The sequence below is a fragment of the Onychostruthus taczanowskii genome, unplaced genomic scaffold (genome assembly GCF_017590055.1).
Source record: "Onychostruthus taczanowskii isolate IOZ18803 unplaced genomic scaffold, ASM1759005v1 scaffold20, whole genome shotgun sequence".
Classification (NCBI taxonomy): domain Eukaryota; kingdom Metazoa; phylum Chordata; class Aves; order Passeriformes; family Passeridae; genus Onychostruthus; species Onychostruthus taczanowskii.
In genome coordinates this window covers 6,185,271-6,203,608 of record NW_024499240.1, presented here as the reverse complement: position 1 = coordinate 6,203,608, position 18,338 = coordinate 6,185,271, and the positions used below count along the sequence as shown (strand labels likewise).

Here is an 18,338-nt window from a genome sequence, read left to right as displayed (position 1 = left end):
GCAATTAATCATGTATGATTTACACATTTATTTGATTACTTGTTGAAGTAAATAAGCAATTGGTCTGTGTAACACAATTTTAAATTGCCCAAACTTCCTTCTGTCATTCAGGGCTAAGAACAGACAATTTTAAAAGCACTTCCCTGGAATATGTTAAGACTACTTACAAGGATATTGACTGCACAAGCAATTAATACATATCTTAACAAAATGAGCTGCAGGCTCTCTAACCTCAGGACAGCTGTCAGAATTTCCAGAATTCTGAACATTTTAGACAGCCTTTTGAGCAAGACTATGAGACTAACTGTATAAAGATTCCAGAAGAACCTGTAATAAAAGAGACAGTCTCAACATCCACATTCCTCTTCCTGACAAGTTGGAACAGTACAGAAGATGCTTTGAGCTGCCATTTGAGGCAAGAGGCCTGGCAGAGTGCAGCTGTATTAACCCCCTCCCTCCTTCTTGGCCAGGCACTAAACAAAATGGCTTTACCTGCACCAGGCATCAATGAGACAGAGCCTGGACAGGCCCTCTGCTTCAGACTGAAACATACTCTCCTATGGTAATTCAGTTTTAATCTACTTCAAACTCCATTATTCCCTTCCTAAAGTTTTAGCATTGTTTTGTTATTGAGATATATTTGTGTAAAGGTTTTGGTAGCTTTTTTTCACTCTGATAAGCCAGATAAGCAGGAATACTGTATAACGGTAGCTGCACATGGAGAATGGTTTTAACCATGTGTCCTGTTACCCAGGAGGTGTGTTTTCATTAACATTGATGGGAAGAGGGCTGAGTGTCTCACAAGAACAGAGCCTTCATTCTGTTACAATCTCCTTTCAACAGCTGGATATTCATTACTGATTAGTATTTTCCCTTGATTTAAATTAATTTGCAGTGAAAATAAAATTTCATTCAATACTAAGGCTTTGCAGCCCAAGATCAAGTGGACTTGGCTGTATAATACACTGCTTCAAGCTAACAAACAAGAAGTGCAAACACCAAGATGTACCAGAGATAATGCGCTTGCTACTTGAAGTTATGTTGTATTTTCAGAAAATACTAAGAATCTGAACCCAGTAAAAGACAAAGAAATTGCTAAATTAGTCTGTTTCCAAAATAAACAATGAGCAGAAGAAGAATTTAAAAACCAATAAAAATAAACAAGCCTACCAGAATCAACAGCCAAGTTCCACAAGATGAGAACAATTTTTGTGTTTGGTTGGTTTTTAATTACTATAGGCACCAGCACAGTTACTCAGCAATTCCCAAAAGACTCATCCCTTCTCTCACCTGACATGTGGCTATTAAGAGTCCAGATTTTATTGCACAATGAGAAGCTGCAAGTCCAATCATTACTAAAACAGCAAGACTCAACCAACTTCCTATATTCAACCTGCGGCCCTCTCTACACATTAATTACATCTGCAGTGAGAGCAGCTTGCTCTGCTGACTGCTTGACCTGCTCCCTTAACAAGCAGTACCTGAAATGCCATCTGTGTCGCAGGGCTGGCAACTTTGAAAGAGTCAGGTTTTACTCTGACTGTTTCTTACTATGGCACTGGATTGTACGTGTTATTTTATGTGTAGGTATCAGCGTGTATGTCCCTCTGAGACCTGAGAGCAGCTTTACAAAGAGGTGCTACAAGGAGATTTTATAAAATACCTGAAAGACTGGCTGCAGCACCTCCAGAGTCTTGCTGTTAAACCATGTCTCTTAAAGATTTGGTGGTGGCTGATTCCACATGCTCTTTCAACTCAAATTTCTGATGTTTTCACCACATGGAAGTTCAACAACCACAAACAAACTATGTATCTGCTCTGGTGATATTGATGTGCCCCAAAACAGTAACAGGAGGAAAAAGTAGGAAAAAAAAGTAGGAATGAAGTCCCAGGTACCAGCTCCTATTTCTCCTCCTCCCTCATTCCCAAATTTTCCTTTGAGAAAGACACACATCCCCCAACTCCTACCACCCCCTTAAATAAAAAAAAAAAAAAAAAAAAACAAATAAACAAACAAATAAGCTCTCATCAAAATAAAAAGCAAATTCCTTATGCAAAACACACTGATGTATTTAAACCTCTCAGATCACTACATATCCTAGTATCGTTTCAAAATGGATCAAAGAAACCAAGAATAGTTATCCTTTCCCTGTCACAACCATGTTACACAGATTCTTCAAAATTGATACAATTCCTCAATACAGAATTATTCTATGAAGTTTAAGATCAGATATCCACCAGAGCCATATTTATAGTCATGGCTACTATCAGCTGTCCAGCTAGAGAATATTGAAGAAAAACAAGGATTTTTAATATATTATAGTTAATTTATCATCTAAGTGACATGTGTAGGATAACAATGTACTTGGAACAGTAAAGAAAAATGATGCATTAGAAAAGGAAATTTTAGGGTTATTTTGTTGGTGAGATGGAGGGGGTTGTGTTTTAAATACAAGCCACATATACATATATTGTTAGATGGGAAGAAAATTCATGAGAACCCCCAAAAATACAGTTGTTGGGGTAAAAAGTAACACTGAGATCAATATAAAACATACTACTCAAACCAATAAACACTGCCCCATTTATTAGGTGTCTCAGAGGTGATTCCTCTTTCCAGCAAAGGATAAAGCTACCTTCTTCCTGTGATCAAATTTACTCTTAAAGCTATCTCCTAGAGTGCCAGATTGGAAGGAAAAAAGTTAAAAGATCCTGGAAGCAGCTACCATGATGAAGTGATCCTAACCTTTTTACCAGTAACGTTAGTTACAATCTCCAAGTGCCCCATTTTTGGTAAATGAGAAGTGACCTCTTTGAACAGCCCTCAAAGACTGCTTGCTGAAGCTTCTCTGAGCTAGACCACACACAAAATGCAAGATGCAGGAGAACAGTGCAACTCCCTGCTAAGCAAAGCAGCCACAAAATTGCTTTGAAGGACAAGAACCTTACAGACATCCTGCTCCCCACCACTGTGACAGGCCTTTGCTACTAACAGGGAAAACGTCCCCTTGAGATTTGGGGTTACTGAACCTCACAGGTTAATGGAGATTACACGGACTTCACAGCCACAGAGGTGCTATTAAGTCAATTAGAGGTGCAAGTTTGTCAATTATATGGACTATTTCTAAAAACCACATTGGAGCTCCAGTCTGTACACATGATGAAATTGAAAAAAAACCTACCAGAGACACAGAAAGATGTGATGCTCACAGCATGAAGCAAATATGCCCTGACTTTGGGCATATTTGGGCATAGTATTAGCTATGAGAATTAAATGACTGGCAAACATCATGCAAGATGCTACAAGACAAACATGCATAGCAAGTGACAAAAGGTATGAACCATGCAGTTCCCAGAGTAAGTAGGCAAGCAGATACTGTACACAGATCAATATAAACATGAACACAAGGAGCAGAACTCTACATAGGACTTTCAAAATCCTCAAATCCTTTAGGCTCTGTCACTTCAACGACAATGTAAAGCGAATCAGAGGAAGGAAGTAAGTCATTCATTTTGGCAGAAATAATTCTTAAATTAATCCATTAGCTAAATATAGTTATGTTACCTAGATAATAATTTAAAAAATAAAATTGCATTAATATCTTTTGTTTAGAAAATACGATATTTTACCTGAACAGCAAGGGAAGATGCATTATCAGAAAGCAAAATTTGGTCCTCTGTTGAAAGAAAAAAAAAAAGAAGAAAAATAAACCACACAATTACAAAAAAACAGTACCCATTTAGCTACTGACCTGTAACTGTAAACAATGCTGAGTTGCATTTCTTATGCATAAAACAAGCAGCACATATATAATTATTATGCAGCTGGACTGGAAAATTTATAATATGAATATTAAAAAACAGGAAAAAAATACCAGGAATTTTTCTCCCGCAAATGCAATTGCACTTATCATATATTACCACCAATGTTCAATAAGAAACACTAAAAGAAAGAAAAAAAAGCCTGACTTTTATGCCAATTACTCTCCTTCTAATCAAAGTTAAGTAAAATCGCATCTTCATACCTCCTCTGGCTAAAAAGTAGAAGTATTCAGAAACCTATAAAAGCAGCTTGCAGCTAATATTGCACACTGTGTCTAGGTCTGTCACACAAAAGAAAGATGACAAGTTCACTGCAATAAAAATTCCATGCTTAGAAGACTAGAGCTGCTACCTATTAGTCTTCATTACTTTGCAGTCTTCTGACAACTGTAGCAGGCTGCTGAGCCCCAAATGGGGGCCATAATGTGATCTGATGATATATGAAGAGCTGCTAAAGGGAGAGTGAACCATCCTAGCCTATACATTTTAACAGTTCCTTTTTACTGAGAGCCCACTTTACCACAAGACTTCAAAAATCTGCTGCCTCAGCTATTGGTGCAGTAAATCTGCCAACTGTGCCTGCAACCACATCATTTTACACTGGCTACAGCAGCCAATATAATGAGTCAATAATAAACCAAGGACCTTATAGGCCATGAATAGCTGGTTTATATTGGCAGATGCAAGCATAACTAAAACCTCTGACCAAACAAAAAAACACAAAGGACAATTTTAACAGTTTCTGTGCTTCCTTGCAGTTAATTATCTTAGTGCATATTTAATGTGTTTTCTAAAAATAAGGTAATTATTAATTGCCAAAACCAGTGTACCTACCCTTCAGTTGCTGATACAATGCAGCATTTTCAGGCCAAGGCTCTGCGGCTGTGGAAAGAGAAGAAATTAATTAAGCAAGCTGAATACCAATGTGCTTATAAATGCTAACTGAACACGAGTGTTACCCAGAGCAAGAATTTAGACTGCAAAGATGATAATGCAATATTTAGCCTGCCCTAAAAATGTCCCAGTGACAAGCTCTCCTCCTGTACTTCTCTCCTGCTCACAGGGGTACATCACGGAGAAAGAAGTCCCAGAATGTAATGTTGCAAGAAGAGATAAAATTCAAGCTACATTACAGAATGGCCTTGCAATTCTGAAGCAACTGATGCAGCGATTTTCCCTCCACCATAAAGATATCCTTGTGCACATTCCCATCCTAATTCTGGCCACTCCCAAGAGCAACTATTTATTAAGGTACTAAATGAAGAATTCTGGAGAGAACAGAACAATACACAGAGGAAAGAAGCACAAACCTCCAACGTGTGAAGAATGCTTTAGGGAAATGGAAAAGCTTTCTGCCTTTTAAAGTTGTGTCCTCCCCATGCTATGTAATACCCACAGAGCCAGGAGCCCAGGCATGTCAAAACTGTGCCCACCAGGATGACCAGAGCTGCCTACAGCTTTAAGTCATGTACTGCTCAACCCTAAAATGGGAATGTCAATATGCATTCAAGAAACTGAATCATCAGTTCAAAACAGTTAGGCAGTTGTTAAAAAAATGAGGCAAGGAAATAAAAGCCAATCACATCCTCCAGTTGAGAGCCATTGCATGTAATCAATCATACACCGTATGAATGTAAGGGAAGGCGAAAATAATAATCAGTACCAATTTACTGTTAATGGTAGCATTAAGGTAACACTTCATCACATTTTTTGTATCCATTACATTCCTTGTTAATGTCTGATTAAAAATCTGTTTTTAAATATCAGTTCAAACCTTGCATTCTACCTAAAATAGCCATTTGTAAATAAAATTTATGCTCTAATCATGTAAATTACTTTTTAAAGCAATAATGCATATAAATAGCTATGTGCGGATCAAGCATAAATATGTCACTGGCTTAAGTAAGGCTTTGCATCTTCTCCCTTAGAACTCAAACTGAAAAAGTGCACAATTATCTAACTATCATTCCTTTTGGATACTCATGAAGTATTAACTTTTATGCAAGTCACAAAGAATGTAAAGCTCAAAACACTGTACACAGTTTTGTGAAGGTCACTATCTCTAACATTAAGGCATAGAGCCTATCAGAGTGATACTAGTATGGGCATGAGAAAGCAACTAATCACATTTAAGTGTCATGGAAAAATGTTTTATGTTTTATTGTAGCAGTTATTGGTTTTACACCCTACCATTAAAGTTTTGCCCTGAAGTAAAAATTCTTGAGGTGGAAGTACATTTACATCTTTAAATAAAAAGAAACTAAGATAGTGTCTGCAATACTACAACCTTAAGCATTTAAAATAATTTATCTAATATACATTTCTTCAAGTCCACTGAAGTCTTGCAGGAGCAAATGGAAGGAGGAAATTAAGAATGTTATTGCTATATTTTAGCAAACATCATTTCTGGACTCTGAGATACTTAAAGAAGTAACTGACTAAATTACAGTGATCTTGTAAATGCTCCAGCCAAACAGTAAAAACATCCTTTTTACATACCCAAAAGGGTATACAGAGCTTCAATTCCATGGACCCATTCCTACTGAAACTTTTTGCCTGATCCTCTTCTGACTGAAATGTCAGATTTATAACTAATTCTTGGTTTCCAGCCTAAACTGGAAGTCACCTATTTTTTACACATGGCTGAAATACTTCTGGACCACAAAAATCGTACATTCCAAGAAATTCAGATTCTAATTCCAGTCTGATTTTAGCACTCAGCTATATGCAGCCATGGAGATATGGAGATATAATACACACACCACACTCTACCAGCTTCTTGGTACACAGAATCCAAAACCACACTGCTGCAAAGGCATGCCATATCCATGCTACAAACAAAAATACAAGTAGAAGATTGTTTGCATCTTTTTTGCCCTTTTCAGCTTAAACCTTACTTCCACAATCTCCTAATCACATACTTACTTTCATGAACCATATCTGCTGACCCTAATTTTATTAGTGATGATATAAAGTCTTTATCCCACAGTCCTAGTACACAAGAGCAGACACCCAAATAGAGAGAAGGAAAGGACAAGGAAAATTTAAAGCCTTTGAATTCACTTACATACAGTTTAGTTGTGTACTAATATATGTTTCTGACAAGTAAATGAAACAAGGACAAACAGCCAAACAAAAATCTCAGCCTTCATTATGAGTACACGTGGAACTCCGAATTTCAGCTGTTGTAAGAAAATGGATAATACACCCTGCACTTGGCATCTAACAGTCCCCAGAGTGAGGTCACAATTCTGACTGTGTTTGGATGAGGTAGACACATGCTCACAAGCGTTGAACCAAAGTCTTCAGTTCTTTGTAATCAAAGCAGATCAAAGGTAACTGATTTCACTATTTCTGTACAGACTGGATTCTAAAATTATCAGTTTCACATTAAGATTCACACGTTATTACCTACATCCTAGAAAATAAACAAATTCTGCACTATGCATTCAGAATTGCATGCAGATCATGTTCCACAATACATGTGAAGGTAGAAATACCTGTGCAGTACTTTAGAAATGAAATAACTAAATACCCATTCACTATCTGTCCCATACCTTACAATTTCTACTCATTCTCCCTCTTCCAAGACATCTAGAATATGAAACATTTATTTCTAATGAAGCACGAAGTTTAAATACACACTGCTACGTAAGAGGTCCAGGCTCATCAGGTACAAGCTAAATTCAAGTACGAGCTTCCATGCTGCCTCCGGTCAGTTCCAAGGTGCAAACAGGCAGCCAAGGGAGACCAGAGCCCTGCTGGGGATGAGAGGAGGAGGAATCACTGAAGGCTTGTCACATGTCTCCACAAGAGGAGAAAGTGTGTAACATCTTTAATGTGCAGCAATGACTCTCGCCTTATGAATGTAGGTGAAGACATAATTTGTAGAATAATAGGCACTAATATTACACGCTGCTTCAGTTCTGTCATATTTCCAATCCATCAAGTTGATTAATGCTATAATAACTCCTCACAAACTTATCATTTGTGCACTAATGAAGTCAAATCCAGTTTATCCTTCGGCAACTATAATCTTCTGGTCTGTAGATGTTCATTTCCCTGCTAACCAGGGCTACTGTGGCACTTGGTATATAAAGAGAAAATTAACAAATGTGATGTCAATTCAGCTTCAGAAGCTTTCAACACAGAATCACATTTATGTGTTAGATCCTACGCAACAGACATTTTTATCATTACTTGCTCACAGGATGAAATAAATGCCTGGAAGCATGCCTTACAGGAATAGCTTCTCTACATTTCTTAGGAATAAGGAACTATTTTATTCTTCCTTCTGCCTCCATAATCAGAGGAATTACTATTGTGTGGTTTTCAATGGGTCTGTCTCGCAGGCTTGCAGTCTTTAGTAAAAATTGTTTTCCCACCCTGCTGAAACTTTTCCCATGATTAACAAATTCAAATATTTAGTCTTTCATGTGGATTGTCTGCTGTTCAGGACAATCAAATCTCATACTATTGTCTTTCCCTACTTCTCTACCACACTGCTTGTTGATTAAAACAATAATGCCAGTTATAGGAAACAGCCTATGGGAAACAATCTGTGGGATCATTCCTCCCCTCTACCCCCCCTCCATTAACAACCTGAAAAAGGCTTGAGTTCAAAAGTAACAGGGAAACGAGAATTAAAAGGACATGGACACAGCAAGCATCACTACATAAGCCTTGTAATCCTGGGTGCTGAGAATTCAGCAGACACAGCACCCCAACAAATGGGGAAGTCAAACCTACACCAAATCTTCTTTGGTTTTGTGGATGACTAAAAATGCATGAAAATTTCACTAAGCTCAATGTATTTGTTAGTCTAAGTGTTTTACTTATTAACAGTTTAGCATAGAAAATGCTAAAGATTTCAAAGTGATAACAGGGTTCTTAGCTGTCAAATTAGGAGAAAATTCTGTGAACTGTTGTGTTACACATTCCCAGTAGTTTTAAGTACTCAGGTTTGTAACTGTTGAAACAGATTCCTAACTCCTCACCTGTCATATCAGAGGATGACTTAGAAAAAACATAATTTTTGCTCTTAAAAAAAAACTTCCAAAGCACAGAAGGAGTCATGACAGTCACATCAAATTCTTTGCCACTGAAGGTGTGTTGCATTAGGTGCAGTTTTCAGATTTTCACATAGTGTGAAATGTTTTACTTGACCAACATTAAGACCAGAGAGAGACATTCAAATAACAATTTGATTTCAATGTTTCCAGATGTTTCAGACTGGCATTTCAATAACAAGACTTCATCTACCCAAATACTTTTGGGGCAGTAAGAGAAAAGAACGCACACATGCTGTAAGAAGACCTACTAAAGAGCAGTGAACCCACTACCAGCAGGGGACCAGCAGCTCACCTGAAGCCTACACATCTCAGCTCCAACTGAAGCTCTCAAAACAGGACATACTACACTTGCACACTGGCGAGCCTTAATCCAAAGAATGAGAGGCTGCATTAACATTCCCCCAGTGAAGTCTGCTCAAGGAAGCACCGTATCACTAAGATGCTCTACAGTGCCTCAGCCCCACCAATTCCTTGGCTGGGCTGCTCAGAATCTATTTTTGAGTGCACAAAACTTGGTTTCAACTTCTGCACTCTGAATTACTGGGAAACTCTTCATCTTGTGTCAGTGCTGCCAGGATGTACGGGGGAAACATTTTTACCCACCTTCCCCAAGCAGCTTCATAATGATGAAAGAGATGTAATGAAATAAATGGTTTACAGTTATGCCTTTAATCCTCTTACTTAAAAAATAAGACTCTGACTGTGAAAATGAGAAGACAAAATACTTCGCATGTTAAATTGTGGAATATGCTAAACATCAATTTAGCCACTTCAGTCTAGTAAGAATAGCCAGTTTCAGCAGTAGGGTAGGTAGGGTGATTTGCCCTGTAGTCTGCCACTAGTTTGGCTTGCTGGCAAGCTGTGGCATTCTTGAATACCAGCCACAGACAAAAGCCAGAGAGCTCTAGATCCAGGCATCAATATGATCTCTCCCAAATGAGAAATTAAGTCATCAACAAGTTAAAAGTTTTTTAGGAAAACACTCAACTTGAAATCAGACTGTTCCCAGCTCTCAGCAATACCATAGAATTCTGTTGGGACAAGAATATTTTTAGAATGCAATGCAAATAGAAATATTCTTCTGTTATAAAAGCTGTCTATGCCTAATAGGAATGAAGGCTAATAAACAGTAAATCAAGATAATTACTGCCCCAAATCTCCTCTGAATTAAAGTTTACTATATTCTCACTTTGTCACCAGTTTATTCTGTGATATCTTCTGTTTCTGTAAATGCAGTATTCAGTTGATTAACAATCTCTTCCATACAGGTCACTGTGTGCTGTTGTGTAGGCAAGGCTAGGATCTGGCCTGGGAATATCTGACCTTCTTTAACACAGCAATTTCATTAAGTGTTCTGAAGTTGTTATGGATCATATAAAATCACCCCATTTGCATGGATCACTTTCCTTTTTCTTACATTTTTCTTAAACTTTGAGCCTAAACTTACAAAAAAAAAAAAAAAAAAGGAGGAAAGCTAAAACATCTGTATTTACCAGTTTGGTTCACATGGCATTAAAGGCCTGCTGTAAGAGCCAAGAGGCAAGATATCCTCTATTAAAAACAAGCAAACAAAAATACTTGGCATTAATCTGAATCACTGTATTGCAGTATTACAGCTGGAGAGATTAACTTACACATTATTTTCACACAGTTTCCTTTAGCCTCTCCCTAGGTACAGATTTGATTAAAATATAATGAGGATTCTCAAAACTGCTTTTTCACAAAAGTAAACAGTAAAAAGAAATTCAGTCTTACATCTGGGCAACATCTATATCCAACAATATTATTTACAAGTCTCTAAATGTCATGAAGCAAACATTACAACAATCAGCAGGAAAAGTTACTCTTTTTGGTTTCCAAAGAGTGGTGATATGGTGGGGACCTGCTGCTCAATACCAAAGAATCACAGAATATTCTGAGTTGGAAGGGACCACAATGTTCTAAATTTAGTAACCAAAAGAAAAACACATGGAAAGCTATTCCCCAGACTGCAGAAAGAAGGAGGATTGTAAGACACTTGATGTTAAAATGCATCAAAAAAGAAGCAGTTCATACTCTTTTAACACAAATCTGTATTTTCAAGTAGCAATACATTGTTTAAAAAGAAAATGCCAGGAACTGATGTGTTTCTAGTATTCAGGAAATAAGTGGAGGGGTACATTTTGACTAATACAGTGAAGCTGCAGCCACTTTGGAACCAAAGCAGTTAAATGTCTTCATCTCGTACATTAAGAGGGATCAATAAAGGAAGTACATGAAAGTTGTGAATAAGCTTCCTTCAGACCTACCAGTTCAACCCTCCCACACTGAGTACACATCAATTTCATGTAATTGCCTGATCCTGTAAACTAACAAGGGCCAAGAAAAAACGAAAGCATCAGCAACTCCCTGGCTCTGCTGACAAAGGACCAAAACATGTTTCATAGTGCCTTGCCAAATGAAAACCAACTTTCACACTAGTTAAACACTATGCATTAAATCATGTATCAAATAATTACATCATTTGCTTAAATCTGTCCCTGGCCTCCTTTGTAGAGATATTACAATTCAATAAAACATGACTGTCCAGTAGTTATTGATTGAGCAGATATTCAATGTAAAGACTCAATCTCAGCAGCAATTCTCAAACTTGAGTTTCCTGTAGCTGTACCACTATGAGGGTCAGCATGAGACATTACTGCAGCAGCCATTTAATATGACATAATCTGCTTCTTCACCCTCCAAGAAAGCTATAAATTGCATATATTTAAGCATTAGTCCAATTCTGTTACTGTCTTTGAGTTGACTTTCAAGAGTGTACACATCTGTGGTTCAGTCCTCTAGGGTGCTTAGCACTCTTGCTGCTCGGGCAGGCCACAGGAGGGAGATCCTGTCAGGAAACGAGGCCAAAAAGATCTCAACAAAATCAAGTCCACAAATAAAAGTTGTTCCTAAATCAACATCTGGATTTCTTCTGAAAAATCAGACAGCGTGCCAGCTAAATGATCTCAAAAGATTTATTTATAAAGTCCTGACAAGCTGGAGTTATTTTACTTATTTCTGATATTCAGCATAAGTGCTCCATCTCAAAGAAGATCTGTAATTCTTAAAATTAGCTTTTTATAGATCTCTAAATCAATCCCTTCCCTTTGTGCTACTTAACTCCCTTGCTCCTCTTTGGTCCCGACCCAAAGTCAAACTTCAAGCACAGGAGCTGTGAAGAGCAGGACAGTGGAGGTATAATACTTATTAATGCCTTATTGGACTGGAACATTTCTTACCCATGATATCTACATTTGTAGAAACGTACATTTTAAAATCAGTCCTTTGAAAACTCTCCTAGATTGGGATCCTTCTTTTCTGTGGTAGTCTGAAGTTTTCTTCCCCTAAAGATGTTTGGCTGGCAGTGTGACCACCGCTTCTGCAGAGTGCGCCAAGGAGTTCCCTGCTTTCTCGTTCACAGCACCCCTGCTCTGGTCCACACACATCTGTCCCACCAGACAGGACCTCAGTAGCCCATACCTGCTCCAAAAGCTGCTTCCCACACACAATTCCAGCGCACCCAGCCCTGGCCCCTCTGGCCTTTCATTAAGGCTCCCTTTCACTGTCTCATTCCCTATCCTGCCCATAGCCCTAAGCACAGCAGCACCAGTCTTGCAAAGGTGCGAGACGAGCTGAGATCTCTAGGCAGGAGAGCTCTGCAGGGTAGAAATGCAGACAGTTGCACTGGTGCAGCCAGCCAAGTGCTGCTGCTAGCAAGGGGGAAGATGCTGCTTTAGGGCTCTGAGCCTTTAAGTCAGCCCATAGCAGGCTGTGATATTTGCCACAGCACCTCTCACGCCCTCCCTCTCCTCTGGGAACACTGCAGACTCCCTGCTTCAAAACCTGAAAACATTTATCCTGTTCTCTTAATCATACCCTCACAGTCTCCCTCATTTCTTTTCCAAAGCTTTCAGTGAGAACACTACAATGCATCCAGAGTTTCTCCAACATGGCATTCAAATGCAAAAGAAAAAACCACACATGCAGTTGAGCTTTGGAAGTTCTTGCTAGGAATGCAAAGATTACATTGGCTTCACTGTCATTATACCACAGCTAGAAGGCAGAACTGTTAAAAATTCCCATCTCTCAGCATTTTTAACTTTCTAATTCAGTATGTACAAACCAATTTTTTTAGTTAAGGTACCATCCTCCCCAGTGAGACTTGTCCTGCATTCTTTGCAGCATCATTGGAATTTCTTCCTTTGATGTTTCCAATACTTCCTGAGCATTTCGTGGGTTTCATTACTACATATAACTTCTTATAGTTTGTGTTAAAACATCCATGTTCATGTGATAGCTATGTCATCTTCTTAATAACTAAAGACCAGAATGTAAAAGTAATAATAATAATAAAAATTTGAGATCATGGTGTGTATTTTCTCTCTGTCTTCACCATGGCTTGCATGCAGCTGCTGTTTCTCACTAACTTTCAAAAGAGACAGCTGAAAACGCCCAGCAGTGTACAACATGTGATGCCTGTTTAACCAGAGCAAAGAACAGCAAACAAGCTCTTTCATTTAGTCTTGTTTTGCAAAAAAAGGTGACTTACCCGGTCCAAACCTACAAGAACAGACCGGGTTAATGCCTGAGGACAGTCAGAGAACAGAGCATCCAAAGACCAGAGAGAAAAAAGGAGTGAGAAAGAGAAGACAAATCTGACTCCTCTCCAAAGTTGTTCCCATTATTTGGTTTTTTTTCTATGACCTCTTGAGCTGAGGCTCCAAAACAGCACTCTCATCCAAACCACCTGTCATGGTTTCATCAGCCAATGAAAGTTTACTTTCAAATTCAAACTGGACAATATCAAGATACGTGCTACATTTGGTTTACTAATTTTGTTACCATTATTTCCAGAGCAATCTCATTTCTGGAATGAGAAAAGAAGACATCACTTTAGCAGAAAACATGTAACAATAAAATGCTGATTAGAGAAAGACTGCTTAGTCTTAATGGAGACAGAAACAATTATAGAAGCATGCTCTATTATAAACTGTAATTATGCTGCTGTTTAAAAACAAGAAATAACAGTATTTCAAAATGAAATATGTCCTATACTACAATAATTGTGAAAGTAATGTTTTCCCCAACCTAAAAGAATAGATTGGATAAGCAATCCACTCAAAGGATTGGTTGAAATCAAGTCATAAAACATGTCTGAGCACAAATTGGCAAGAGTGACATAAGAAACTTGCTTATTGAAACTGAACAGGAGTTAAAAGAGATTCCTTTCAGCTTGATTACCAAATGAAAAGCATACATGTAAAAAGTTCTGGAAGATAAAATCATGTAGTCTGACAAATTTGGTATTTTCAAATAAACTCAAATTTTTCATTACAAGAACCTCTGCAGCAGGCTTAAACAATCTCTGCCGACAACAACCTATTTTAAGCAAGAATAACTTTTTTTTCCACCTCAGACATAGAGGAAGTGCCAACGCTTACCTATGCGCATTGTGATGCACAAAATGCATGCTCAGTTTAAATACCTTTATGTATTTATTATCTTTATGTATGGGAACAATTTAGGTGGCCAGGTTTTGTTCCCAATTAATTTTTTCTCACTCAGATTGAAGCCTGTCTCAATACACAAAACATGCATGTCAAAGATTTATTTGTACTCTGGCATGCCACACTGGAGGCACACTGAGAACATAAAATACCTTAAGGCAGAAGGGCACCTGCTTTTCACACTGCATTCATTTCCCTTAGTACTGAAAACAACCTAAGACCCTTGGACATAACAGCAATAAACAGAAGTCATTTTCTAGAGATCAAAGGACAAGCAACAATTATTATTTTCTCTCTTTTGATCACTGACCTAAAACTAATGTATTTTGGGGGAAAAAATAAAGCATATTGAGTAATTCAGTGATCAATTAAATGTATGTTCAGCAATCATTTAGAGATTATTTAAGCAGTCAGCTTCTCAAAACTACTAGAGTTAGATTAATGTTGTAGACCACTTGAAAGCTGGCACTCTAATTCTTCTTATAGCATAAACATTCATTTCCTATCCTGTTAATATGTGATGGATGCTGAGCTACTCTAAATAAATTCTCTACCATATTATTCAATTAATATTTTCTACAGTTTAGAAATGGATGATTTAAACTGTGATGCTTCTTTCTCATGAATGCTTGTAACTCAAGAGGCTATGGAAATGCTTATTATTCCTTGAGACATAATATCAACCTCTTTGTATTTCTGAATGAGCAAATGGCTGAATGCCACTAATGTAAGCATTACACACCACACAGGTGATTCAGTCATTGCCTAGTGTTTAATCATTGAGGCATTAGAGCAGCAGGCTGTGCCCAGCATGGTCAGGTGAATGCATGTTGCTCAGAGAGAATTCCTGCAGCACTCCAAGAAGCTGAGAACTGCTGGGCACAGAACCACTGAGGCTGGAAGGCACCTCTGGGATGCCACACAAGCCACAGGCTGCCCATCTCCACTCTCCTCTAGGGATGGAGACTCCACAACTGCACTGAGCAATTTGCTCCAATGCTCCTCACACTGAAAGAAGGTTTCTTCAGATGTGTTTTCTGTATTTCAGTTTGTGCTCAGATGGTGATAGTGAATGCACGAGGCACACGCAAAGTGAAGACAGGTAATACTTTAAAAAAAAAATCCAAATACATACACAAAAACGTGTGTAAAAGAAAGTTATGTTCCTCTTCTCTACTAAAACCCTCTCCTAAGCTTTTAAACATTTCTAGAAAGCAAATTATGCTGAGCTGATTATTTTAAATACTTGCATGTAAGGACCCATGCATTATAGCTGTTATATGTTAAGAGCAGCAGCAGCCCGCCGCAACTGCTATGACAAAGGGACATCTTCATGAACAGGAACCTAATGAAAAGCCAATGAAATTTCATTTTTAGGAGCATGAAAAAAATTCTCAATCATTCACAACCACAGATATGGCATATCCCAATAAGATGCTATTAAAACAAGTGTAATTGTTAAACAGTATTCTTTCCTTGCAGATATACCATTTTTCTTCCTCACAAATATTCCTAGATCTGGGCAATATCTTCTTAGTACCAGAATTAAATACTCCCTATGTCTGTGCTAACATCTCAGGAAACCCAGCTGTGTGGTGGGCATTGGCCAAGATCCTGGTTAACCTTCTTTAAATTTGAAAAATCTTTCATATAAACAAATTGAGCAATGTTGCCATTATTTACTTTCAATCTGGACCTGGTGCCTAACACAGACAGGCTACAAAGGCCATGACCCACCGGCAAAGGTATCTTTTATTTTTAAGGCAGATAACTGCTTTTGAAACTGTGAAACAACAGCTTTTTGAATAACAGAGCAATGAGATGCCTACATACAGTAGAGTCTTGAATTTGTGTTTGTAATTCCAGACAAAATAAGTATTAGCAAGCTGCCACTCTAGAATATTCATAAAGGTTACAGAACAGACAGGAGAATCAAGATTCACTCACGTACGCCATTATCCTTGTATTTCACAATATAAATAAAATATACTAAAGAGATCATAAAGGCAAGCAAATACCCTATTCTCCACATCCCAAGGATCCAGGGCTCTGGCCCTCAACATAAGCATGGCTTGTGCTAACATCTGTCTATTAGCAAGTACCAACTCAAGAGGCCAGCACAACTTTCAAGCTTGTCTATGGGTAGCTCTACAGCAGACCCAGACTGAAGACCCACCACCTTCACATGACCAACAAGTCAGGGTACACCCATAATAGAGAATCCAACTCAGATTCTTATGTGGAGGCCTCGACGAAGTAGCAGAAGGCCCAGACTCCAGCATCCTCCTCAACAGGGTGGTATTAATCAACATGCTGCTCCCTTGCAGTATTTATTGTCTGGGAGTTCGAATAGCAGCAAAAATTCCAGAACAGACAATAAGAAGAAAGGAGAAACTGACCAAGGCACTTATCTTAACCATGCAACACACTAACTGGGTTTTGAACTTCCTAGCCAGACACTATCTACGGTACATGTTTTGGTTTTTCCCTTAAGAGTTTATTATTGTAATTTTTGCTAAATAGCTCCACAGTGACACGCACTTCTTTCTGTTTCATCTCAAGGTCGCGTCCAGCGCGGGCGGCGCACGGCAGCCCTGACAGGTAGCAGAGGTCCCGGAGCCTCCCCGCGGGGACACAGGGGACACAGCGCGCACCCGCGGGCCACCGAGCTCTCCCACGCAGCGCGGCTCAACGCCAGCTGCCGCAGCTGTAAACACGACGCGGTTTTCTGGACCACTGAAGAAAATTAATCCGTTTCAAATAAGTTATTAAATGAAACAAACGATACGCGCCGGCACAGCCGGGGTTAGGGAGCCCACACAGGGGACGGGGTGTGCTCGCTGACGAGCCGTGCGGAGGGACCTGTCCGCGTCCTGCGGGGCCGGGCTCCGTACGGCACCGCGGCCGCCCCCAGCCTGCCACAGCCCCCTCCCCGCGGCGCCGCGGCCCCATCCCGAGGGGTCACCCCGGGGACCGAGGCCGCGGGAGTCCGGCTCCGCCGCCGCCCTCACCCCGCGGCTCGGAGCGCGGCGCCCGGCACGGCCCCGGCGTCCCGCCCGCCCCCGCCCCTCACCGGCCAGCTGAGTCACGAAGGCCTCGGCCACCAGCGACATGTCGCGGAGGGCGGGCGGGCCGAGGGCACGCACAGGAACTGGGCGCCGCGCCGCCGGCGGGACAACGACTGCATCCGGGGCCGGGGCGGGGCCCGCGGCTCCCCCGCCCGCGGGGCGAGCGCCGGGCCTGCCGGGCGTGGGCGCGGAGCCGTGCCCGCGGGAGCGGGCTGGGATGGTCCTGGGGGAATTTCCGAGCACCCCGGCCCGGGAGCGACTGTCACTCCCCTCTGGTATCCCAGCCTGAGGGCAAACCCCCGGGAGCTCCCGGCCGGGCGCTGCCTGCTCAGCCTCTGCCCCCTTAGCTTGGACATGGGGGCGCAAGGGAACGGAGCTCCCAAATGCTTCCCGGAGCGTCTCGGGGACAGTAGGTCTGAACTAAAGGGTATAGCTCCCTTTTCTTCCTGCCAGGTTGGGAGTCTTAATTCAAGAAGACAGACTCTGATTTTTGGAACGTATACCTTGCCTTTAAGCAACCATAAATTTTTTTGGTCTTAATTCTATAACAGGAAGACTGCTTAAGTGTTGGAAAATGCTATAAAATTACATACTCAGTATGTAGATTGCAGAGAAGAGAAGATAAAGGATATGTGAATTATTTGTTTCATTATCTTGCAGTCCCTCTTGATCCTCATTTCTTCAGCCACACTTCAATAAGAATTAGAATATTTTATTTTATCAAGTATGACTTGCTTTGCTGTGAAGGACAGATAGCACAACATTTCTGTCTTGTAAAATCTTAAATGTTTTATGTACAGAGGACGTGGGATGTAAACACGTATTAATGTTTGCAAAGTAGGTGAAAC

At 39.9% G+C, this 18,338-nt stretch overlaps 1 protein-coding gene across 1 annotated transcript in view; it reads right to left on the bottom strand.

Moving 5' to 3' along the window:
- The window catches only part of MTX2 (metaxin 2), a 29,833-nt gene extending 12,219 nt beyond the window's left edge, over positions 1-17,614 (bottom strand). Inside the window, exons 1-3 of the mRNA XM_041403647.1 lie at positions 17,496-17,614; positions 4,657-4,704; positions 3,631-3,677 (exon numbers count right to left, since the gene is read on the bottom strand). Of these exons, the coding sequence (XP_041259581.1) occupies positions 3,631-3,677; positions 4,657-4,704; positions 17,496-17,535 (135 nt within the window). The 5' untranslated portion in view covers positions 17,536-17,614. The remainder of the gene's footprint in view (positions 1-3,630; positions 3,678-4,656; positions 4,705-17,495) is intronic.
- Between the last annotated feature and the right edge of the window lie 724 nt (positions 17,615-18,338).